Source organism: Podarcis filfolensis (assembly GCF_964270895.1).
Source record: "Podarcis filfolensis genome assembly, chromosome: 3".
Classification (NCBI taxonomy): domain Eukaryota; kingdom Metazoa; phylum Chordata; class Lepidosauria; order Squamata; family Lacertidae; genus Podarcis; species Podarcis filfolensis.
The window spans coordinates 61,904,137-61,930,236 of NC_139606.1; the positions used below are offsets into that span (position 1 = coordinate 61,904,137).

A 26,100-nucleotide genomic window follows, 5' to 3' on the forward strand; every position below is an offset into this window, starting at 1 on the left:
TTTTCAGTTATAGATCTTCTCAGTTTTGTGCTCCATCAGCTCAACACCCTGTACAGGGGAACTCCCCACAAGGCCCTATATCTGGAGCTGCGTCAGTGCTATTGGTCCAGACTTGTGGACTGCCCTTCCAATAGAGATTCAGCAGACACATTCAGTACAGTGGTACCTCGGGTTAAGTAGCTAATTCGTTCCGGAGGTCCGTACTTAACCTGAAACTGTTCTTAACCTGAAACACCACTTTAGCTAATGGGGCCTCTTCCTGCTGCCGCGCTGCCGGAGCACAATTTCTGTTCTCATCCTGAAGCAAAATTCTTAACCTGAAGCACTATTTCTGGGTTAGCGGAGTCTGTAACCTGAAGCATATGTAACCTGAAGCGTATGTAACCCGAGGTACCACTGTATTAATTTTTAAATATTTGCTGATAACATTTCTATGCTGCCAGGCTAACTTAGACAATTAAAGACATTTATTTCTTTTATAGTTAGTGGGTGATCTGCAGGTTTGGATTATTCTATCATTCTCTCTCTCTCTCTCTCTCGCTCTCTCTCTCTCTCTCTCTCTCTCTCTCTCTCTCTTTGTGTGTGTGTGTGTGTGCTGTGCAATGATGCAATTTTTTTATGTTTGTGAAATGGAACTTCTCCTCTCCTTCACCTGTTCACGCCTCATGCTCTCCCTAAATCTGCTCTGGAGGGTTACAGGAACCCCTAGTACAGATTTAAAGTTAAGCAGTGGGGGGTGACTCCTGCTGCGCAAGCAGAAGTCCTAATAATGAGTTACTTAGCACTACATTGGATGCAGCCTTAGGTATATATATATTTTTACAAATAAATAAATAAGAAGCATACTATTGAAGGACATCTGTACATAAAAGTTCATACTATTGTCTGTTGTTTCCATGTGTTTCCGGTTTGATTGTGAACCCTCAGGATAAGGACCTCCTACATCTCTTCTTTGTAAAGTGCCATGCACATTGATGAAACTATACACACCTTTTTGCATGTAGGACAGGAGCTTCTGAGGTGGGGAATCAGCCCAGTGTCAAAACCCCACCTACCATTTGAAGCAAGAGAGGTTGCGTTGTGTAATGCTTTTCATAGTGTGCTTGGCAATCCAGATACAAGATCCAGGTGGGTGCCAACGGGCCACTAATTTTTCATGGACCTGCTGCTTCATGTTAATGGAACTGGGAGGGATAGATTCCAAACTGCATTTCTGATCTAGCAGAACTCCAAAGCATATATTTAAATGAATGTGCCATTTCATGGGCTTCAAAGGCAACGTTTCCACATACCTAAGCTGTTGTGGGTCTCCGCCCTTAAGCATTTTCGTATCAATCCAACACATTTTTTAACCATACAGTGGGAGACAGCAACTTTTTATTAATCAGCTTTAAATATACAATATAATCTTTAACATGCAGTTAAATTATGTCAGAACAGTGTGCTTGGGCTGGAATTCAACTATTCAAACCACAATTACAGTTGGTTTAACACTTAACTAACACATTATACTGTATAATATACAGAACTTAGTAGTGACATAGTTCCTGCCAGTGAGGTTTACAATATCTAAGGCTACAATTCTATACATGCTTAATAAGCATAGCATTAGCCTGTAAGATGGTCAGGATAAATGATGGGAGAAAGGGAAAACAGCAGTAACAATGCATCAACAGGTGGGTGGGTTTTATTTTTTCCATCTCCCCTCCCCCCCCCAAAAAAAAAGAATTCCTGCAGGCATCCATGATATAAAGGAACTAGCTATCAAACGGTCTGTTCCTTGTGAGGCAGTTTCCAATTCAGTATCTACTAGGCTTTTCCTCCCTGCAGCACCAGTTATATAATAAAGAGGGATTGTGCTACTTCTCACCAATTGTTGTGCAGAATTACAAATATATTACAAAATAATTACCTCTGTGAAAATATCATAATAAGGACTTTTGCCACTTTCTCCCCACCCCCAAGCACTGACCACTGAGGATAGCTATGTGATTATAAAGCAAATGTATAAACGAAAAGAGATTAATACAAAAGCACGGTAGGAATATTAGCAAATGGTTACCTTGCATAGCTTTGCTTCTGTCTTATGAAAGAGCATGAGTTGTCTCGTGCCATTTTGTCTGCAGCCATTTCTCACATTATGGCTTACACAGCGTATTCGCAACACACAAGTAGGCAGGTGAAATTCCAGAAATGGAGCTCAATGAATTTAAATATATTTTCATGTGCTTAAAATTTCATTTCTGGTGGCATGAGTAGCAAACACCAGCAGAATTTGGATACCTCATGAGGGAATTTTTTTCCTGCAATATAGGAACACCTGAAGGACTGTAGATGCCAGAGAATCAACTGATAAAACTCATCCAGTTTCAATTAACATATTAAGCAACTAAAACAAACATTTCAGTATTTCAATTCTTAGGATTTCCGTTAAGTTGCCAGGTTACCTTCGCTAAATAATGCTACCACTGACAATTTCTTCTTCCACAAATTATTAAAAATCCACTGGTTAAAACAAAAAGATGTATGTGGACTGTTCTCAACCACAATGGGAACCAAATTCGCTTTCAATAGGAACAGATCAGATTCATTTAAGTATGCACAATTTAATATGTAAGTCTTCAATCACACCAGTTGATTAGTGAATGCTTGATTGGTCTACTCTGCCACAGAAAGGCAATTACACTATAACTTGCCCGTTAAACAGGAAAGGTAAAAAATTTTGGTTCTTCCTAGGAACCAAAAAGGTTTATTTAAAAATCTAACTATTCTACATCAAACCAAAAAGGAAAATGGGAATAACGTATTGTTTTTAACACTTTGGCAGATTTTTCAATGTGTTTTAAAAAGCTGTTAAGCCCCTCTACTGCTTCAATGTTTGGCTAAGGTGGTGGTGGAGGCTGAGGGATATTTTAGTCTGCACATAACCGGCATGCAAAAGTTTAGGAAATCAATAACATGACTCTGTTGCTCTTCCTAGAAGTTATGCATAATAAGGTTTGACATTTCCCAAAATATGATCTTCATACAGGGGGAGGCAGCAAAGGAAGAATCCCAAACCTATACCCATAAGACACATGGTCCACCCAAAGCCATAGGACCAGCTGAGCTCATTCCTTATACCTCCTGGGTAATTTTCACGTAAATATTTTGAGACCATTACAGCGTAGATGACAAGGCCCATGAGAGAGAATACAGCTGCGAGAAAGAAAGAAAAAACACTTTAAGTAAAAATGAGTGGTGGTGAAAACAGAAACAATATACTGTATTTTTCGCCCTATAGGACGCACCATCCCATAAGGCGCACCTAGTTTTTTTGGGGGGAAATAAAGGGGGGAAATTATTATTTTTCCCCAGGTGCGGGGCTGGGGCGGGGGAAGCCCGAGCTTCCCCCGACCCCAGCCCCCAAACAGGCAGCTCTCTGCAAGCCGTGGGAGCCCAGCGCTGGCTCCCGCTGCTTGCGGAGAGGTCCGCGAAGCCTGGACGCGCTGAGCTCAGCGCGCGCAGGCTCCAGCATGCAGGCAACTCTCCGCAAGCAGTGGGAGCCCAGCGCTGGGCTCCCGCTGCTTGCGGAGAGGTGCGCATTCGCCCCATAGGACGCACACACATTTCCCCTTCATTTTTGGAGGGGAAAAAGTGCGTCCTATAGGGCGAAAAATACGGTAATTCCTTCTCATCATGAATTAAGATCAGGTTAGTGCAATGCACTCTACACAAGGTTGCCCTAAAAGAGTGTTCAGAAACTGCAGCTGGTGCAAGAGACAGCATCCAATAAATTTCTGCATTCGTTCTGCATTCAGAGCATATTATGCTGTTCTTATATCAACTGCACTTGCTTTCAATTCGTTTCCAGGTTCAGTCCAAGATGCTGGTTCTTCTCTATAAAGCCCTAAAAGGTTTGCAACCAGGGTATCTGAAAGGCAGTCTCCTCCCATGGGAACCTCCCATAAGAACCTCCTCTGTGTCTAAGATTTGATTGGTGGCAATGCAAGAAAGGGGCTTCCCTAAACGGCTTCAGCCCAGTATACCTGAAGGAGCGTCTCCACCCCCATCGTTCAGCCTGGACACTGAGGTCCAGTGCCGAGGATCTTCTTCTGGTTCCCTCACTGTGAGAAGTGAAGTTTCAGGGAACCAGGCAGAGGGCCTTCTCAGTAGTGGTGCCCGCCCTTTGGAACACCCTCTCATCAAGGAAATAAACAACTATCTGACTTTTAGAAGACATCTGAAGGCAGCCCTGTTTAGGGAAGCTTTTAATATTTGATGAATTATTGTATTTTAATATTTTGCTGGAAGCCGCCCAGAGTGGCTGGGGAAACCCAGCCAGATGGGTGAGGTATAAATAAGTTGTTGTTGTTGTTGTTGTTGTTGTTGTTACTTGTGGCAGCATCCCTTGTTTGGAATTCCCATCCGAAAGAATGCCTAGTTATGGCTCATAGGAACTGGAGTTTAAATGGAGAGTTCCAGGTTCCCCATCCCTACTCTTAAGGAAGGTAGCAGAGAGAAGATTGGGTGGTTGGAGATTATGGAGCAGACCACCCATGAGGACAGTGATGATAAAGCTATAAAGACGTAAAATGGCCTGGTTTAGGAGGCATCAATTCCTGAGGCATGATACACACACACACACACACACACACACACACACATATATATATATATATATATATAGGCGGTTAACTATTTTGTCATGTGATTCTGTAATTATTACTGAGCTGCATCTTTGTGAATTCATGCCACTCTGCACCACCACACCCACTGCAACTATGCAAAAGGACGCTCCTGATTCATTGTGCACTTTAAGAAGGTCTGTTGCTCTTTCCCTACAGCTAAAGAAGCAACTACTCTCTCCAGACCAAAGCCAGGCATCCACCCTTTGCACCGAAAACACAGCCTTACCCGCAACAAAACACAGGCCTCCGATGCCTCTGATGAAGTTGAAGCGAAGCGTCGGGATGGCAAATGCAATGATGGCCAGGGCAAAACAGATCACTATGATTACAAATCCAACAAAGAAAGTGGCCGCTGCAGCCTTACCCCAGGCTGAAAAGAAAAATAAAAGTTAGCTGCATTTTGCTCTCTGTTGTTCCAAGATAGTCATACAAGTATATGCAGTGCTTTTTTTTTCCTAAAAAAAATGTTTGAGGGTACTCTCATTTTCCTACTCATATTGAAATACTACCCCTCAATGAGGCTAAATTTAGATTCACAAAATGTTTAGGGGTATGCATACCCCTGCGTACCCCCAGGGGCGGGAAACCACTGAGTATATGTAACAGTTAAAGATGATGTGTGTCCTCCCCTTTTTGTATGAACTGGGCTTTTAACATAAGTCTGGTGATAGATATTAGGTTTTTTTTTTCTTCCAAACTACTTTTCCCTCTGTTAAGCTGGATTGCCAGGTTATGGTATTGTTTCAAAAACTTATTTGTCCAGAGGTGACTGTCAGACAAGCAAAGCTTGGCTCAAATGACTCTTGGTTGTCTTAAGAACTGTTGTATGTCTTTAGCTGTAATAGTATCCTGTCACATTAACACACTGTGTGTAGAAGCTGAAGGGAATAGGGGAGGCAGGAATAACCCCAAAGTGTCAGGGAGATAGCAATCCAGAATACACATCTGCCTCTAGTCTTTGGGTGTCAGTCGGGAATGAATGAATAAATAAATATTTTAAAGAGTCGCCTTGGGATTTTCATATACCTTCATGTAGATGAAATCAATACTAAATGAGTCAGGATCTTAAAAACTTGAAACTCAATGTGCAATGTTGCAGAACATCTGCTACTGAAATGAGTATTTAAAACACACACACACACACACACACACACACACACACACACACACTGATTTTAATTCATGTATTTAAAGTTTTTGAGGCAAACTGTTATGCCCATTATATTATGTGCCTGAGCGTATAGAGTAGGTGGGTAAATAGGTACATAGAACTGCATTACTGCTGTTTAATGATCCCACTGGCTTTTTAAATTGAACAACACAGTCAACTGAAATTGACTCTCTCTGTCTCTCTCAATCTATTATACTTTCTATGGGAATTGTTGGTGTCCCAACAGGCATAATCTTACAAGAGGCATTCCCCATTCCCTAGCACTTGAGAGGGAATGTATTTTTAAAAATAGGAGTTGCAGTTTGCAGTTTTGCTAAGACACACACACAAACATGCACACAAAATAGAAATATGTAAAATATACCAGCCAATTGATCAGGGGCACCTTTTTAATTGATCAAAATGGTTTTAGTCTATTAAACTAACCAATTAATTGACTAAATACTATTGAAGTCTTACTGTATCATATACAGTATGTGTATTTGCATAGCTTGATTAAAATGCTGGTGTTATTTTGGAACAAAATAATTAAAAAATAAACAATATAGAAATTATTGCTAACATATTTGGAAACTTTAGGCCTGCAAAGCATCTCAAGTTCTGCAAGGTTTTTCTCATATTGTCACCCAGCCAATGCTGGTCAATTGTTCTAAGAAGGAGAATGGGGGAAAGGCAGTCTTTTGGGGGAGAAAAGCCTAGGGAGACAAGATGCAACCCAGAGATCTTTATCTAACTCTCCATCCATCTTTTATGGCATGGTGGGGAACCTGTGGTACTGCGTTGCTGGACTACCTCGCTCATCATGCTTGACCATCGGCCATGTTGGCTGGGGATCATGGAAGTCCAACAACATCTAACATGGCCACAGGCTCCCCACAGATGTATAATGGCATTTGGCTCAAAGCCAAACAAAAATATGGAAGAATCTGTATCAGACTAATGTACACACTATACCTTTAAAGCACATTCAAAGCACATTCTTTCCCTCAAAGAATTCTGGGCACTGTGGTTTACCAATCACAGATTTGCAATGCGCTGTAGTTTACCAACAACAAACTGCAGTGCCGAGAATTCCTCAGGGAAAAGAATGAATTTTAAAACAAAAAACATAATTCTAAATTTTGCTTTCAGGTAAGTATGTAAAGGGATTACAGCCTTAAAGTAACGTCCCCATCTTTTACCACCTAGCAGAGAGAGTTTCACATTTATTTAATATAACCGTACATGCTTAAGAATGGCTGAAACATTACATACAAACCACAAAGGAATACTTATAAAGCCAAATTCACATTTCTTATTTAAAGGGTGAGGAAGAAACAGAAGTATTTTGATCATGAGTCCTAAAATCAGTTCCCAAACTTGACAGGAGAACACTAAGAATTAACATATCCACCAGGGAGGGGTGGTGCTGTGTGTCAATTGACCAAAACGGTGAGCACTTGCTTTTTACTAGTAGTTTTGCATTTTTACATATTATGACCAGCTCATAAATTGACCCAGCCCACAACCCAGATTTTCACTTCCTATTTTAACATTTTTTTCATCCTGACAATTATTGCAATTGCTGATTAACCCAACATAATCTCTTGTAAATCACAAGAGGAAGCAGAAGGAAGTCATATGGATTTCAAAATTGATGTTATATGGGAAACAGGGAGTCCGTATTAAGAAGATGCTTAAGGGAGGCCTTCATCCCAGGGCATATCTTAAGAAAGAGATGAGGAATGACATCTTAGAGTAGACCAAAGTTATTCTACTGTAGATATAGATTTGCTAAACAGAAAATTACCCAAAGTGACGGTTTGTATATACATTACACCATTTGTCCAAATAGATTTCCTTCCTATTCATTAATATTATGCTTTCCCCACACAGTTCAACACAGGCTCTATCACATGATTCTTCTGAATATGCAAAGCTCAGTTCCACACAACAGTTCTTTACAGTATGCTTTCTTTTATGGATTCTCTGCCTGATGACATCTCCATGTCTACCCAAAGCTATTTCTTGTCATGGTGGAAAGTCCAGGGGAGATAAAAAGGAAGCTGTTAACCAAACTTTGCTTATATTGTCAGCACTTGTTCTACTGTCATGGATATAAAATCGCTCCTTGAAAGCCTGAGGGAAGATTACTCATTTATGTAACTGGATTTTGCCTCATTCTAGCATTTCAAGATCACTCCTTGTCATAATTGCTAAAATTCATTCTTAAAAATAATTTCTGAACATTTATATTTTGAAGAAAAGTTTAGGAGATATTGGTCAAAGTGAGCAGAAGCACTCAAGTCCAGAATAAGAAGAAAACATTATACATATTTACCAATGAAAGGTAATTACTTTCTTCTCTAAGCTCTCCTTTCAAATAGGAGATGATAAATTAGATAGATGATAGAGAAAGAAAGAAAGAAAGAAAGAAAGAAAGAAAGAAAGAAAGAAAGAAAGAAAGAAAGAAAGAAAGATGATAGATAGATAGATAGATAGATAGATAGATAGTCAGATATAAAGCTTGATTAGACTAATCACGATCATTGGATCATAGTCTTTACCACTGTGATTCTTACCAAAATCCATGAGCGATATGCATTCCCATTCTTCTCGTTCAGTACATAATCTCCATAACGAGCCTTGTTGCATAAACGGTCGGGTTTCTGAGTTTACCCAGCCCCAACCAACCAGTGCAATGATACCAAAGATCATTGCTAAGCCCAGAAGAAGAGGCATGATCCATCTGCAGCGTGTATAGTCCAGACCATACTGAACCATCTTGTTTGGGTCTTCTTTAGTGGTTTGACAGATAAGCAAAAAAGTCTTCCTACTATTTGCTTCAGCAGCCTGGGAAAAACAGTAGTTTAATAAAGGTTTATGAAAAGTGTGTGTGTGTATATATGTGTGTGTGAAAAAGAGAAAGGAAGAAAGACAAAGACAGCGAGCAGCTTTGTGATCCAGACAGGCGCTGAAGGAAAAAGCTCCACCTACATTTCACTGAACAAGTAGCTGCAACAACCTGTTGAGCTGGAAAGAAAATTCAGGGCTGTGCACACCTTGAAACCCGCCCTCCCTTTTCTTTTTCTTTTTGCTACTAATTAAATCATTATTGTGGCCCATTGCCATTAGCATTTTACCCTTTCCTGGCTTTAAGATTTCACAGCAAAGAGCAGTGTGATGTATTGGCGGGAAGAGAGAAAAGAAAGATGGTGAACAACAAAAGTAGCAGTTGGTTTACCTTTATGAAGGATGAACAGAAGGTCGTGCCAATACCACTTGAGGGTGATACTGATAGGCTATATTATCCATACTTTCAAACAAACATTGTTTAATTTTATCTTACTGTAACAGTGATGGCTTCCACTAAATATACTTAGGAGTTGTTCCTTTGGCGAAAAGGCTTAAAATTCTCTTAGAGAAATTGTGGTTTCACAATAATCTGTCAGTGAAAAGGAGGCAGTGCCAGCTATGCAGCCAGCCATGTTTTGAAGCTATTTGAGGGGAGTGTGTTTGCCTGAGAGCTTTATGAAATGAATTTTGATTTGCTGAATCCAAATCTGACTTTATCTAAGTCTCCAGTTTAGCATTGACCAGACTCTCCAACATTTCTCCAATGAAAATAGGGACATCCTAAGGAAAAGTGGGACATTCTGGGATCAAATCAGAAACTGGGACAGCTTCTCTAAATCAGGGACATCCCTGGAAAATAGGCACACTTGGAGGGTCTGCGTTGACCCTAAAACCACAGCTAGCAGTCAAGTCAGCTAATGTTAGCTCCTCACCAGCACAAACATGCTCTTGCATATTCACCATTCAACCAATTTAGATGGGGTTTTGAGGGCAACCTAATGTTAGACCTAACTCTTATCCCAAACCATTTCAGAAGCCTAAGCTGGAAATTTTAAAAATGGCGGCCAACTGGAATTTATTTTGGGCAACAACACAACATCTGCACAAAATATGTCGTGAAAGCAATCTTGTTAGTTATGTAGTAGATTGAATGACAAATGATAGACTGTGAGGGCCCCTCAGGCAAGATGCCCTTAGTCAGTCCTTTTAAAATGGAAAGGGTGGGATCATAGACTCCACGCCCCAGCACTGTTGCTGTGGGAGTTACTTCTCCACATGATCCAAAGACAGACAGCAGTTGGCTGGGGAGCAAGGAGGAGCTTCTCATTGTATCAGCAACTGTCTCATGTCCAAAACCGCAGCAGTTTTGCTGAGCTGCTCTTTGAGTAAGGATGCATTTGTAAGCAGACCACAGTAATAATTTCCCTTCTGTTGTTTATATATTTGAATGGATACCTCCCATTCTTTTCCCCCTAGTGCTTAAGACTTTTGAAATGTAAGAACATGAATCTTATAATGCAATCTGCACAAACCTAGTGCCCTTCAAATGTTTTGGACTACAACTGCAAAACATTTGAAGGGCACAAGATTGGCCAAGGCTGTCGTAATGAATCTGCTTGTTGGAGCAGATTTTCCCCATTCCCCCCTATTTCCCATTTCTCCCACCAATCAGCATTCCTGGCTGCTGGGGGTGAACTAAATGGAGCAATTAGAGTCCTTAAGGCCAGAACTAGTCACATGAAGATTATCGTCTTGATTTGGCTCTTCTGTTGCCAAACTAGAAGTGTGTAGCTGCTTTGGGAAAGACACTTGCTGGCAGTGCCTTTTGTAAGATTTGGGGCGCTGTGACTCAACTCAAAGCACATGCCTCTGTAAAAGTAGTGTATGCCATTTTGGCTTGGAATATAGCCAACCTCTGCTGGTTCCAGCATGCCATTGGGTGATTTGCAATGGCATGTGAAAATAATGTCTCCACAATTGCATCAGGCTCTACTCAGTTGTCTTGGGTGCAAACTGACTTTTGCTTGAAGTCACCACACCTTCTGTGATGGTGAGAATAGGCCATCTGTAATCCACAGCCACTGCCTGTGTTCTAATTATCTTGTCAATAACACCAACCCTCTGCTTTTTTAAAAAAAATTTTTAAAACATTTCCCCATTTTATTAGCATAATATAACTTTTATAATTTTAAAACACTTCATTTATTTACAAATGCATACCGAAATTATTCTTTAAAAAGTCAAAAGATATTTTATTTATTTTAAATTACCGTATTTTTTGCTCTATAAGACTCACTTTTTCCCTCCTAAAAAGTAAGGGGAAATGTGTGTGTGTGTTATGGAGCGAATGCAGGCTGCGCAGCTATCACAGAAGCCAGAACAGCAAGAGGGATTGCTTTCACTGCGCAGCAATCCCTCTTGCTGTTCTGGCTTCTGAGATTCAGAATATTTTTTTTTATTGTTTTCCTCCTCCAAAAACTAGGTGCGTCTTGTGGTCTGGTGCGTCTTATAGAGCGAAAAATACGGTATGTTAACCTTTCTCTGCATAACCAATGCAAGGCATGCATGTCATTTTCTAATGAAACACTCCCATTTTAATTTATCAAAACTGTTTATTCAACTGAAGTCCGTATGATACAAAAGCCTGATCATTTAGTACAATTATTAAAAACAGACTTACTACTCTAAAACATCTGAACACAAGCCATTAAGCAAAATAACAAATTATGTGTCCTAAAAATATCCCTAGTCTATACAAACCAAAATCATCCCACCCCCTACAGATTTAGGACACATTTTGTTGAATTTAAAACATTTGTTCCTACTGAGGGTAGATTGTAGGGCATGAAGACTGGGCTCCATAAAAAAACAGGACAATAACTGCTGTAGCAACTGAGGGGTACAAAAAGGAGTTGTTTAAATCTTGCTATCCCATGGCAAATGGAAGGCTGACTCTACTTAATAAAAGCTACATGTCCTGTTTAAGTCTTATAATTAAAAACAACAAAAGAGTTTGCAAGTGTAAGGCGTGCAGTAATACTAAACTCCCTCTTCATTTCATTGATCATGTTAGGAGGTGCTCTAGATACGATTTTATCAAACAACTTCAGCACAACTTCCAAGGCATGCAAATGTAAATCCTCTACTGAAAAGGACCAACATTTTAAGAGCTGACTCAAAACATCCATTTAAGTATGTGCCTGAGGAGGAGATAACCCCATGGCATGCTTAAACGCCATTTCAACTGGTGACATAATGCCACTACTATGTGCATGAACACCCATGACTGATTATCAGCCTGGATTTAACTTTGGAGATACCTTCGCTAACCAATACTCAAGGAAATGTCGTGTTCTTGACCAATCCTCCAGATGCTCTTGGACTGTAACCCCCCCTCAGCACCCGCCAGCATGGCCAAGGGTCAGGAATGATGGGAGATGGGAGTCCACAACATCCAGAAGGCACCAGGTTGAGAAAGACTGTACCAAAAGATGGGTTTGGCCTTTGGAGGTGAAAGCACACTGCTGACTTACCATGGGCGGAACCAGGCGGAAATTAAAAGGAGCCATTCTTTGTCATCACCTATCAAATTCCACTTTTAAGAACTGTGTAAGTTCTTAAAAGTGACAAGCAGTATCCAATGCTGCAGTTCCACTGCTGCAACATATTTCTATAATGGAATGGAATTTCCTCCTCTGTCCCCTCCAGAAAAGATTTTGAGAAAAACAGGGGAAGGAGCCAGCAGAACTAAGCATGCAGAGCACTGAATACAGACTTCTGCAAGAGTTACTCAAAAAAGATAGCATGACTGTTACCATTTGACTGTTCACGTAATGAGTCTTACCTTCCTTAAGCTTTCTCCCTTAAAAAAAAACACAACCCACTCATTTTTTGTCTATTTAGATGTTTTGCAAAGTTTGACAATAAGTACAAGCATTTATTTAAAAAACAGCAAATATTTCAAACTTTTAAAGAAACTTTTGTATTCTTTGGTTGTGTGTTGCTATGTTTTGTGATTTAATATATGTACTGTGAGACAGCAATCACATTTCAGAGTCATTAAAACTGTTGCATTAGTTTTTTCTTGAGAACTTATTTTGCTTTACCAACCTTTATTAAGCAAATTATTCAACAGTGGATGGATTTGTTTGGACAATGAGAATTATAAAATACATCAAACAGTCATGTCTGAAGTTATAAATCGCAATATACAACATTTCTGCAAATACAAAAACCCCTGTAAAAAGGTATAAAACTGATATTTGATCTTCCAAACTCTTCTTAATAATATACTTTAAATCATTATGGCTGTCATGATAAACATAGGTTTTATACATTTACAAAATATTTTAAGTATATGAAAGTATACACATATTCCAATCAAGGTTTCCAGTCATAATAACCTTTTAAAAAAATATTGTTTTCAAAATAGTACCACTTCAATCCTGTCCATCACTGCATATAGCATTTAAAATATGGACACTTTGAAAACCTAAAAATATTTATCATCATACAAGTTAAAAGTGAAATACTTTTAAGTCCCACTAATTTTAGTTTGGGAACCCCAGGTTGCAATTCTATTGTCAGTAACTCAATGGGCTTACTTCAGAGTAAAGAGTTATAGGATTGTACTGCTAAGCACATGCTTATCTCTCCTAGATGTGATCAAATATGGAGGAGCATCCCCATAGATTTAAAAACCTGCAATATACTATCTCACTGCTTGATAATTGCCCATCTTATCTCTTATTGTGTGATTGTGGCTAACTTTGTAAATCCAGCTTTTAGACATCTCTGGGAAAGCTACAGTTCTCATTTCATGGATATGGTATCCCTCTTGTGGTTTTTCTGCCCTAGGGACTTTGGAGGGCAAGACTGGAAGCTGGCACACATTTTTTATTACTACTGCCATTGCTTCTGCTAGAGCACGTTACTTTTTGCAATTTATTTGTATCAAAAATGGTATTTCAAAACTCGTATAAAAATGTCTACCGGGAGGTCCATTTAGCAAGGATAAAACTCTATCAGATATTGGGGGTTGGGACAGAAATACAGCTCTAAAGCTTTCTTCCACCCTCAATTCACAACTGAGAAATGTAAAACGTACAAAATATTTGACAGTGTTTGGAGATTGATTGACATGGGGCGGGAGGAGATTTATGTAATTAATTTGAAAACCTACAGAATGCCAGTATGCATTATACGTGTGCATATAAAATGTTGCAATCCTCGTACTTGAATTTGCTGTGGAGTAAGTAGTAAATATTTGAGCTCAGCAGTCATATTGGCCACAAGCCTCACTGAAACTTTGCTTAGCTTAAAAGAGTGTGTGCTAAATGTATAAATATTTATTCTGTACTTTTCCAAAGCATTCTCATAGACACTATCTTGCTGTAACTGCTTTTAGTTTTTTCTAAAATTCACATCAGACTGACATTACTGGATAAGGATCCTGCAAACCTAGACTCTAAGGGTTGTGCTGGTCTTAAAGTGTAAAAGGAATTTACTCAGTAAAATATCAAAACATAGAATCAAGCCACACAGAGACACATCTTACTTTCTTTTGAGGTTATTAAATGGAAACTTGTATTAACCATCAAAATACAATTTATTCTGTCTTCCTTGTAAAAACAGCAGCTGCCAGATCTGAAAATGGATACAAGACTAAAAACGAACTATGAAATTTGGCTTAATTATTAGAACAAAGCTAGGAATTCTATGTCAAATGTAAACAGGGCAATATAAGCATGCTCTTTCCCACAAGCCAGAAACGATATAGTTTTCTTTACTGGAAGCGATCTTTTCTACTAACTCCATATCAAACACGTTCGCCACTGCTGTAGATGGGGTAGGGTTTGATGTTGCCCAGGACTTCATCTTCCCAGTTGGGGAGGCAGCAGAAAAAGAAGGCACAGCCTATCGCAATCACAGTGCTTGCCCAACCAAAGCCATAAGCCCAGCTGAACATGTTGCTTCCTGTCAATGGAATGTCCTCCACAAACATCACTGGATAGATGACCAGGCCTATAATTTGGAAAGCAGCTGAATGGAAAAAAAGCGAAGAAAAACAAATTAGGAGTTACATTAATAACCTTTTGTCCTGAGCAACTTATTTGGAGCTAACTGTATTCTTGTTAAATGTTTCATCAGTTACTACAATTACAGACTGGTTGCAGCACCCTCACGCTGGGCGTTCCAGAATCATTAACTCTGTGTTATTTCTGAGCAGATGAAATAAAGAGTGTTCAACTCAGTACTTGCCTTGCAAACTGGACACACTTAGCTTATCAACACCACAGACTCAAAGTGGTTTTAGCAGTCATTCCCCCTTCCAAGAGAAGCTGGGAAATTGTTTGGGTTTTGTAACAGAGCATTCTTAGCACCTCAATACTACAGTTCCCAGGATTCTTTGCAGGATACTAGCAACTGGTATGGGTTTGCAGTGTCAATAAGTTTCCACAGTAGTGCCTGAAGTTCCTAGCAGTCGTGGAAATTCTTCACATAACTGGGAATTTATCCACACACAAAAACCCTGTATGTTGCAGTATAAAAAGGAAGAAGAAATGATGGGGGTGTACAAAATCAGGAAAATGTGTCAGCTGCCTCCACTTGAGGGTGCTGCATCTCAAGCAATGTCATGTAATGTGCATGCATTTCCTGCTTTAGGAACACAGTGCATTCCCTGAAAATTGTTGGTTAGGCGAGCATTCATATAATAATAATAATAATAATAATAATAATAATAATAATAATAATAAATTTTATTTATATCCCGCCCTCCCCAGCCGAGGCTGGGCTCAGGGCGGCTAACAACAATCAAAATAATCCAACATTCTAAAAACATTTATTATAAAATTAATTAAAATCAAATTGATGCCAACCATTAAGCAAAATTCTGTGAAGATTGCCAGAGGAGGGGGTCAGGCTATATAATGTGTCCATGATTTCCATTTGCATAGTGAGTCAACAATGTGCATTGATTACTATGGGGAAATTTCTAATACACTCCTGACACCAGGAATCTTGCACATAGCAAGGTTTGGGTACTAATTCCTTGTGTTCAGATAAGTGAATTTCGCATAGCGAGTGTTCCTAAAGCAGGACCTGTGTTTAAGGACGCTAGCAGCGGCTTCAGCCTGGCATGCAAGTCATCCTGTGAACACGCATGTCTTGAGTCACCTCAACACTAATACCTTAAAACACATATAAGACGTATCTGCCACTGAAAATCAAGATAATTTAGTTCCTGGAAACAACAACATTTGACTGCTAAAGTACATAATGGTCTAGTTTGGCTGTAACAGTAAGAAATGGTTTATTAACGCATGCGTGAGCCTTGGGTTTATCTATTCACCCTCCTGCTTGCTCCTCCAGGCCAAAGATCAGAAACTTTTACTTTCAGTTTCAAGTAAGCACAGTTAAAACATTTGCATCCAAGGCATTTAGTTAAAGCAGCCACTATGTTTTTCAGGCAGATGCCTTTTCTGTAACTAGTTCTAGGCAGCGTGTGAATCTGCAGTGAAAACAAGTTACAAAAATTATCTCTGCTGCTACTTCTGCAATTGCAGCAATCACAGAAACTGTAGCATTATGTACCTGTGTAGCAGTTGTTCACAGTCTTTATTGGCAGTTGGTCAAGATGGATTTGGTGCCGGGGAAGTAGTCCCTATTTCCCCCAACATGGAAAATGGCTCTCATACAGAGGAGCTCTATAGGTCAGAATCTGAGACTAGCAGAGGTGGTAAGTCAAAATTAACATAAATGTTGATGGGAGTTCGGTGCCTTAAAAAGTGTGTGTGTGTGTGTGTGTGTGTGTGTGTGTGTGTGTGTGTGCTGTTACAAATCTCAGATATGCTACCCTAAATATTACAACCTTGGTTACTTCTAGACTAACACAAGCATAAAGGTAAAGGTAAAGGGACCCGTAACCATTAGGTCCAGTCGTGGCCGACTCTGGGGTTGCGGTGCTCATCTCGCTTTATTGGCTGAGGGAACCGGCGTACAGCTTCTGGGTCATGTGGCCAGCATGACTAAGCCGCTTCTGGCAAACCAGAGCAGTGCACGGAAACACTGTTTACCTTCCCGCCAGAGCAGTACCTATTTATCTACTTGCACTTTGACGTGCTTTTGAACTGCTAGGTTGGCAGGAGCAGGGATCGAGCAACGGGAGCTCACCCCGTCATGGGGATTCGAACCGCCGACCTTCTGATCGGCAAGTCCTAGGCTCTGTGGTTTAACCCACAGCGCCACCCTTTTCACACAAGCATAGTCACTACCGATTAGTTTTTGAAATGAAAACAAAGTTTTCTCTAGGACCAAGAAGATTCTGGAAAATAAATCTAAGGAAAGTCACATTGTATTCAGTGTAAGCCCATTGTTTAAAAGCTGTTTCTCTTAGCTGCAGTCTTACCAACGACGAAGAGCAAACCTCCAATGCCTCGAACAAAGTTGAACCGTAGAATATCAATGGAAAAGGCAATGACTGCTAGGCAGAAACAGATGCAGAGGATGACAAAGCCAACAAGATATGTAGCAGCAGAAGCTCTTCCCCAACCTATGATTTAAAATAAGGGGAGAAAAAGAGAGGCTATTATATACATACACACACACACACACACACACACATATGAATTTAGAGCTTAGTGATGCATGCAGAGCACATATTTCACATTTTGCAAAATTTGAATGCAGCTCCAAGGTAACACAACAGTGAATAGAACGCACATGATTTTTTTAGAGAAGGAGGACACGAAACCTGTTGGGTTTATATACAAGCAGCAACCATTTTGTGTGGGGGCTCCATTCTTGACCCCCATGTGCATCGGCAGCGGATGCAAAAGCCTGCCCCACCCCATTTTTAGGCCACTTCTGGGTCAGCAGCAATGAGCGTGTGCGTGACCACACGTCAATCAGACACCTGTAAAATGGTTGCTGCCTGTCTATAGCCCAGAATCCTGTTTCTTCACAGTGACCAACCTATGGAAAGGCCACAAGCAGGACATAATGGCAACAGCCCTCTTGCACCATCGCCCTCCTGCAGCAACTGGTATTCAGATTCACTTTGATCACACTGCCTCCGATCAAAGAGATAGCATGCAGTCATCATTACTCATAGCCTTATCCTCCATCAGCATCATATCATTATCATACATTATGTTGCTTCTCTGGGCCCTGCTCAACTATCTAGGTGCATCCAGTGTTGCATATACCCTGTCTAAGACAGCCAGATATTGAGAAAAAGGGTGGCTTAGCTGTACTTTAAGCTGGTAATGTGAACACAGCCTAAGAGTGTGAGACAATGGATTTACATGACACTGGAGGCCAGTGGTAATAACATATTCTATCATTTTATCAAAAGGTATTAAGAGAAGGAATGTATGGATTCAGTAATAACGTGGTAGCCAAAAAACCTTAACTGCATTGAAAGTCCCAGATTTGAAGCTGTTCAGTTTTAATGAGACAGAAAATGCACAAGTCAAGAAATGAGACTAGATCCGGCAGCTTGCTTAAATTAGAGCTGCAAGCTTTAATACAGACCTTTGTGTGCACTGAAGAGTACAATTCTGTGCCCATGTATTTAGAAACAAGTTAAGTGCTGTACCAACATACCAAATATTCCTTCCAATGTAACTTGAAAGTTTCCTGCTCGTAGATTGTGTCCTTTTATTGCTTATTGTTGAGTTAGACACCAGAATTATTGATGACTAGTCTGTTAACTGGCCCTTGTCAGTTTTCATTCAGCCAGGGGCTTTAATTACCAATCTGAAGCACTAAGTTTGCTCTTAACATTTTTATATATTAGGAAACAGCTGACAGGTTCTAGGAGCCACAGGTGAGGTTGGGGGGCCAAAGATGGACAAACTACCCCAGAAAGAGCACCCCCGCCCGAGGTACTACTCCTCCCCTAACACCACATGCACCCTATCTAAATGTAGAGGGCACAAAAAAGGTTGTATAATGGCCAGCTTACACAAAATGCTACACTACAGATTAGCATTAGGTCTGAACCCTAAAGTGTGGTTAATCTGACATGCATTTAATAAGGACAAGCCAACTTCATAAACAACGGTTTGAAGTTGGCTTGTTTCCACTAACCATAGTTAAAATTAACTGCAGTTTGTCCAGGTTTGGATATCAGAACAAGCTGCAGTTAGCCAAAACTGGAAGTGAAAGCTTCCAAAACCCTCACAAAGGTGCACCAGAGGAAGGAAAGGTAGTATTCAAGCCCAGTACTCACTCCTATCATGCTAAACCATGTGTTATTATTACATATAGATTATTATTGTTATCTATATACTCCTTACTGCCAAAATAGGCTTCTAAGGATGGCATAGGAGAGCACACCTTAGCTTGTGTTGCGCATTTCTGTTTACACAACATCTTTAAAGGCATACCGCTTAATTGCATTTGTCCCAAATTATCTCTAAGGATGATTAACCATTAACCATTGTTAAATCTAGAAGAGAAAGATAGAAACTAAAAAGAGCTAGAGAGAGGAAGTGACTGATCCCACAGCTTGTCTCCAGTTTCAGTGCTTTAACCATGACCATCAGCTTGAGCAGTCCTTAAATAATCCTGCGTTCTTCCTGCTGTGTCTCAGAATTAAATCAGACGCAAGGGTTAGTAACAGGCAATTATTTAATAAATAAAAGGACAAAAGTGGGTTCGGCTATGTAGGTCTACGATGAATCCACTGATTAGAACAGTTTATAGCTATAAAGATACTTCACACACAGTAATTCAGGAAACTCTTAATTATAAAGCTTCTTTGTACCTCAAATGATTATGAATGCTGTGTCTGTAAGTTTGTGGTCCTGGGGAGATTGGAAAAGCTAATATGAAAACACCCAAGCAGTTGGGCTTGTTAAACTTTGATCCTGATCATAATGGTTACAGTGATGGCGCAACAGTAATAATAGACATAATTATTATCATTCCAGCGAGCAAGCCACTCCTAAAATCTCTGTGTCTATTCAGGGCTCAGTCATTTATTTTTATATGATCACATGCCTTTGCCTCTGTACATTTTCCCTACCCTTCTTCGGCTTGAATAACCCTCTTCAGGCAGCATCACGCTTCACTGGAAACTCAATACGTCAGGCAGGAGTGGGGCTGTGTTGAATTGCCCCATGCCGCATCATGTCACCTACAAACTCCCCTGCCTGTGCCTCACATACACTCGTGGTTACATGGGTGGCATGGAAGCCTCCGAGTATTCAGCTGCACATGAGAAAGCTGTCTCCCAGCAGAGATCGCCACAGAAATGACTACCTGGCACAGGGCCTTCTCAGCCCTGCTCCTCTTCATGTGCTGAGTTTACATAAGAGTATAATGCCTGAATAGGCGAGTGCTATCCACGGTTAACATTATGGTTCTACTCCTTCCTAATCATGGTTTGCTAACCAAACTAGTTAAGAGGGGATACAGTGGTACCTCGGGTTACAGACGCTTCAGGTTACAGACTCCGCTAACCCAGAAACAGTACCTTGGGTTAAGAACTTTGCTTCAGGATGAGAACAGAAATCGCATGGCAGTGGCACGGTGGCAGCTGGAGGCCCCATTAGCTAAAGTGGTACCTCAGGTTAAGAACAGTTTCAGGTTAAGAATGGACCTCCAGAATGAATTAAGTTCTTAACCCAAGGTACCACTGTACTCTTAAGTATTAACTGTGATTAATATTGTTGACATAATGCTTAACCACAGTTTAGAGTTGCTCTGCCCAGCTGCAAGGGAAACAATAGCTATATATATATTTTCTATTGATGGGAGTTAATTTTGAGGGGGAAATACAGCCATACAGGAGAAGAAACTTGCCCGGTTTCTTCCCCATTTCTGTATTCCACGCAAGAAGCTTCCTTGGGCTGTGTTTTCATTACAAAAAAAGAAAACCTGGGGAAAGAGATTCATTATTCCAAAGTTAAGTCTAATTTGGTTCTCAGACAAACCTGAATTAAGACGCTGGCAATTTAGAAATCATTACAAGCAGAGGTTCCCTCCCATCCCTTCATATGGAGGGTGTGGCTCTTTTCCATACCCTCTGCAACACTCAAAACCAGCAAGTACAAGCTTGATCATGAAGCTGCAGCCAAGGACGGTTTGTATCAACAAGTATTCTTTCTTGAAGTTAAGCTTCTTTATGCTTGGGAAGGGTGGGGAAGAAGCACTAGCAGAGAAGGAGTTCAACCAGAAATCTCTCACACCACCATCATTCTGTGCGACTGCTTCACACGGCATTCATTGCCATATTTTAACAAAGAAAACATAATGGTAAGCAGCAGATTTTTGTGGCAGTCTTACAAACTAACTTGTTTATTCTGACAAGTCAATCTTAGTGAGTAGAGAGATTTGACTCCCATCCAGTTCCAATGAATTTGAAACACACCACCCTTATTTGGAAAGCAGTATTTCTAAAAATCTACACATGGTCTCAGTCGGTACATAATAGATATGCTGAGGGAAATGACCTGAGAATACGTAGCTGTCTTTCTAAAAATCCAGTCCACCTGGCTGGCACAACAGCCTAACTTCTTCATTTCATAGCAGCTACCTGTCATGTTTTAAGCATCTCACTATGCATGTTAGGAACTACTCCCCACCCCATAGTTTTCCCTACCTAGAAACTGGAAGATATTTCCAGTCTACTCTAGGTTACAGTAGACTGGAAATAGCTTCCAGTTCTCACCATTTACTTCCGCCCTCCTGACCTGTTGAAAGGTGCCAACACAACATAATATTTCCTATGAAAAATTATCAGCTTCCAAACCACATGGGTGATCCTTGCTAGCAAGTTGTGTTTTGGGGGCTATCTACTTTAAAGAGTAAAAACTGGATCACATGCAATTCCGCTTTCAATACTCTTTGTGCCTGTAAAGGTTACACTGCTTCATTTCTAGTCAGTGCATATACTGTAACTTCTTGGTTAAATCTGGCAACTTTTTAAATCACAAATCTTCTGGTTTATTTTTGTTCCACTTTTGTTACACTATAGTCCCGCTGGATAGCAATAATGTGGTAGTTTGTGGGGACACATCACAGAACAAATCTACCAGTAATGTACTACTATCATGCCAAGAACATGTTGCAATGCCAAGAACATGTTGCAGAACACACCCACAATAAAACACCAATCTGGAGGGCCCAGGGTAAATTGGGATGGCAGGAGGAATGGGAAAATCTAGTCTGGTTGTAGCATAACAGCAGCTGGACATCTTCACACATGCCTCTAATAATGTATATGAAAGACTCTAAAAATGTCTTTCTTTAGAAAAGAAGCAAGTTAAGATGATACTTAGCCAGCATCATCAAAAATTTTATTTTTATTTTTAAAAAACTTATTTAATATTCAAACTGTAAGCTCCCTATAAAAGGTTCCAACCCAGAACAGTTTTTTAAGCATGAGTGAAAAAGTGCCTCAAGATACGTTTAGGTACAGCTTGCAACTTAAAATAAACGAGGCTCTAATACAAATAAGCTGCTGCAATTAAATCTGCAGTAGTCTGCTTGAGCAGATGGGTTATGGCACACTGTAAAGGCAAAGTGCAGCTGTGACCATTTTTAACTTAGCAACAAAACAGCACAATAGGAGCGGTCTTATCTATGCTTCTCTAGCACTGATATGGTTGCTTGTCTATAACCGTCAACTGTGTACAGAGAGCCAACAAGTATATAGTTTGCACATCCCTAAGGAGAGTTCTGACCTTCATCTGAACATGTTTAGGGTTGGGCCAGGCTTGTCACTCCCCATGAGTGTCAGTAAGGAGGCAGTTGCTGTGAAAGATGATTCCAGAGTTAATTTAAAAAACAAAGTCTCTAGTCCTTCTACAACCCAAGATAAGATGAAAAACATGGAGGCGGGATTATGGCCATTATTATTATTATTACCATCCTGCCCATCTGGCTGGGTTTTCCCGGCCACTCTAGGCGGCTTACAGAATATATAAAACATAATAAAGCATCAAGCATTAAAAATGTTCCTGATACAGGGCTGCCTTCAGGTGTCTTCTAAAAGTTGTATAGTTCTTTATCTCCTTGACATCTGAAGCGAGGGCACCCTCAGTGTTTTTAAGCAATGAATGAAGTCATGAAAAGGAGTTCTGTTTCCTGATGTTCATTGTTAAAGCTTTTTCTGTCTTGCCTGGTGAATACGTGCCCCTCAGACAACAATTCAGAAATCCAGGATAGCTGTGACTTGGCAGTAGTGTTCTTACACAAAAACAAATTGTGAAGACAATTCATGATCTTTCTAACTCAGCTTTCTATATAAGAGATTTCTAAAATGGGCTTTCCACCCCACACCCCACTACTGAATTTGTAAAGCATTTTAAAATGTCCACTAAAAACAATTTAAAATTATCTGCCAATGCAGGAAAAAGTCCATCCTTATTATACCCATATTTGCAGGGAGCAATTGTATGGCTCAGAGTATGGGTCATGGCAGCCTTGTAAAACACCCCAGTGTTGTTATGTCCTTTTTGTTGCTGGCGTGGGGAGTTCCCTTTTACCTAGTTTCCTGGCATGCTTCCCCCTCTCACACCCTCCAAGAGAAGTGCAGCAGTAACACAACTAAGGGACCATTTTTTGTTTTCACTCCATTATAAGGATTGACACCTTCCCCCGAACTTCTCCCACAGCAGCCATTTTCAATGTGCGGAAGGTAAAATTGTGTAAGGATCCTGTTTTTAAGGGCCACACTAAGTAGCAATAAGGTTTCTCTGTTCCTAAAATCCAAGTGCTCACCGTTATATTAGTTCCTGGGCACCATACAACACCCCCCCCCCCGCAATAACGTATTACAAAGACTGCAAAATCTGGATTTATTTTGTTTTAGTTCTTTTTGTTCAGTGAGAGCTGAACTTCTTGCATGACTTCTTCTATGCCCCCAATTTGAAGAATCAGAAACAGCTCTGCAGAGTCTGGCATTCAAAGAAGAAAGTCTCATAGGGCCTCTGTCAATCACACATATACTTGGATCGTGGCCTATGTATACGGCTGACATTTACTGCATTATACCCAAAGGAATAACTGTTACCTACTATTTGTGCCTATTCTGCTGACAGAATGCAGCTTGTCTTTATTGAATGCTAAATTTTATATTTTTCCAAGACTAATTAGCATGTTCACAGCCAACATATAAAAATTCTGAACGTTTTTACATGCTTTGAAAGAGTAATATACTACTTTGTGAGAAAGTGTTGATTTTAGAGCAGAAGTAAACCTGTATATGGAAAGTCATGTTCCAAAATTATTCCATCAGGTTGAGCCACCAACAGTGGCATAGCGTGGGGGGTGCAGGGGGGGCCGGCCGCACTGGGCGCAACATCTGGGGGTTAGGGTTAGGGGGCGCAAATCCACAGGTTAGGGGGCGCAAATCCACGGGTTAGGGGTGCAAATTACTTGCCTTGCCCTGGGTTCTGACAACCCACGCTACGCCACTGGCCACCAAGCAACTCAGAAGCTGCCATGCGAGGATCCCTGTCACACAACGGACATCTTGTGCACTTCAAACAAGCAGGCAACAATGCCGCTGGTCAAGTCTTCTCAAAATTAAAGAAAATAGCATTTGATAGGGTGAAGGGTGTGGCCTCATCCAAGGCCCTTTGAAATGAAGGGAATGATCGTACAAGTCACTGGCATAATTGAATAATGTCCTCTTCTTTTGTTGAAGTCTAGTTCTCATTACACATCAAAACAGTTAACTGAGCAATCTGAGAGCATGCAAGGCGTTGCTTTTTTAATTCTTATCCCTGCCTCTCCCGCAGGTCCTAGCAGTTTTTCTTAGTCTTTCCTCTCCCTGTTGCCTAATTCAATGCCAGCCCAGTCCTATTCTGCCTCCCAGGCTCACCAAGTCCCAAACTTTCTTCTACCGGGATCGGATAGTTTTAGTTTCAGTTAACAGCCACAAATATGCCAACGCTTCTCACAGCTCTCACAAGGCCCAGATACGAATAGCATTTCCTTAACAGCAGGCAACGTTAGCAAAGGTGACCTTTGTACAATGCATCCTGGGCCTCTTACCGGTGCATTTTCAGGCACCAGTTTAGCCACTTAGGCCAGAAATGATGGTTTAGATTCCGCCCCCTTTCCCCCTCCCCAGTTATTTTAATGCCTGGTTGTGCATGGATGGGTCCAGTCCCTGTGAGGCCCATAACCAGCCCATGCTCCCGATTTCGGATACTCACTATAATCCATCAGGGATCTGCACTCCCAGTTCAAATCATTTTCGTTCGCTTTCATGCAGTCCGACCAGAGAGAGGCTTTGCGCACGTAAGGCTGTTCGGCGGACTCGAGCCACCCCCTGCCAGACAAGGCGATGATGCCCAGGATGATAGCTAAGCCCAAGATAAGGGGCAGGAGCCACCGGCACCTCCAGCAGGCCAAGCCGCAGCGAACCATGTTGGGCAGAAGAGTGGGAAAAGCGGAGAGGAGGAGAAGATCCCTTGGACTGGGCCGGGGCGCGCGCGCGAGGCCGCTTTTAGGAGCTGGGCGCCTTTTAATCTCCGCGCAGGGAGGAGAGAGCCGCGCCTAGATTCCAGGCACCGAGGAGAGCAGGGGCAGCGGCGGCGGCAGCAACCTGTTGAGCCAGAGAGAAACTTGGCTGGTAAACAAACCTGGCTTCCAAGTACACTCCCAGGTTTTTAACCCTTCGCTGGCAAGCACCACGGGGCGTGTTGGCTGAAGCGCAGCACGGCGAATGTTGTTCGAGGGGAGGAGATTCGAACTCGCTGCCAAAGCGCTGGTCTTGGTTTGAGGCAGGGGACACCGCCTGGCGGATACACGCGGCAGCAGGCCCGTTCCGGAAGGAAGGACCGCGGAAAAGCGCACTCTTTTCCTGGAGAAGCACTCCATTTGCAACCAATATTGACTTCCAGGTAAATGTCACAGAATCATAGAATTGTAGAATTGGAAAGGACCATTTAGTCCAGTGGTTCCCAACCTTTTTTTGGCCATGCCCCACCTAAGTATCTCTAAAATCCTGATGCGCCCCCCGCCCTGACATATAATTCTTTTTATTCAAAAAGGCCATTAACTGTTAATAACTCATTCTCGATTTTGCCCCCCTTAAAAATCAAATTGCCCCCGCCCCACGTTGGGAACCCCGGATCTTGTCCAACTCACTGCAATGCAACAATCTTTCACCCAACCCGGGGCTTGAACTCTCAACCCTGAGATGCTAAGAGTTTCCTACTGCACTGACTGAACTATCCTTCCTTAAGAGCAAGCTGCATACAGTCGTGCCTTGGAAGTCGAACAGAATCCATTCCAGAAGTCCATTCGACTTTCAAAATGTTCAGCTTCCAAAGCGCAGCTTCTGATTGGCTGCAGAAGCCCCTTCGGACATTCAGCTTCCGAAAGAATGTTAAAAAACAGAACACTCCTGGTTTTTGATCATTTAGGAGTGGAAACGTTCGATTCCCAAGGTGTTCA

General features: G+C 41.2%; 2 protein-coding genes across 3 annotated transcripts; both read right to left on the bottom strand.

Annotated features, from left to right (window-relative positions):
* Positions 1 to 1,360: 1,360 nt before the first annotated feature.
* On the bottom strand, positions 1,361 to 8,845 carry LOC310759995 (p53 apoptosis effector related to PMP-22-like). The gene is made up of 3 exons (XM_083607850.1): positions 8,403 to 8,845; positions 4,897 to 5,040; positions 1,361 to 3,198 (listed from the first exon to the last, which is right to left on the bottom strand). Exons 1-3 carry the CDS (start codon positions 8,602 to 8,604, stop codon positions 2,984 to 2,986), a joined length of 561 nt encoding a protein of 186 aa, XP_083463976.1. The 5' UTR covers positions 8,605 to 8,845; the 3' UTR covers positions 1,361 to 2,983.
* A 2,423-nt stretch (positions 8,846 to 11,268) lies between these two features.
* On the bottom strand, positions 11,269 to 25,214 carry LOC310759994 (p53 apoptosis effector related to PMP-22-like). 2 transcript variants are annotated; one of them, XR_014546673.1, is made up of 4 exons: positions 24,855 to 25,214; positions 17,087 to 17,230; positions 13,566 to 14,718; positions 11,269 to 13,529 (listed from the first exon to the last, which is right to left on the bottom strand). XR_014546673.1 is itself a non-coding variant. In XM_083607849.1 (3 exons), exons 1-3 carry the CDS (start codon positions 25,066 to 25,068, stop codon positions 14,495 to 14,497), a joined length of 582 nt encoding a protein of 193 aa, XP_083463975.1. In that variant the 5' UTR covers positions 25,069 to 25,214; the 3' UTR covers positions 11,269 to 14,494. The 2 variants fall into 2 exon arrangements, 1 of the variants encoding a protein (XP_083463975.1); XM_083607849.1 differs by having other exon boundaries at positions 11,269 to 14,718.
* Between the last annotated feature and the right edge of the window lie 886 nt (positions 25,215 to 26,100).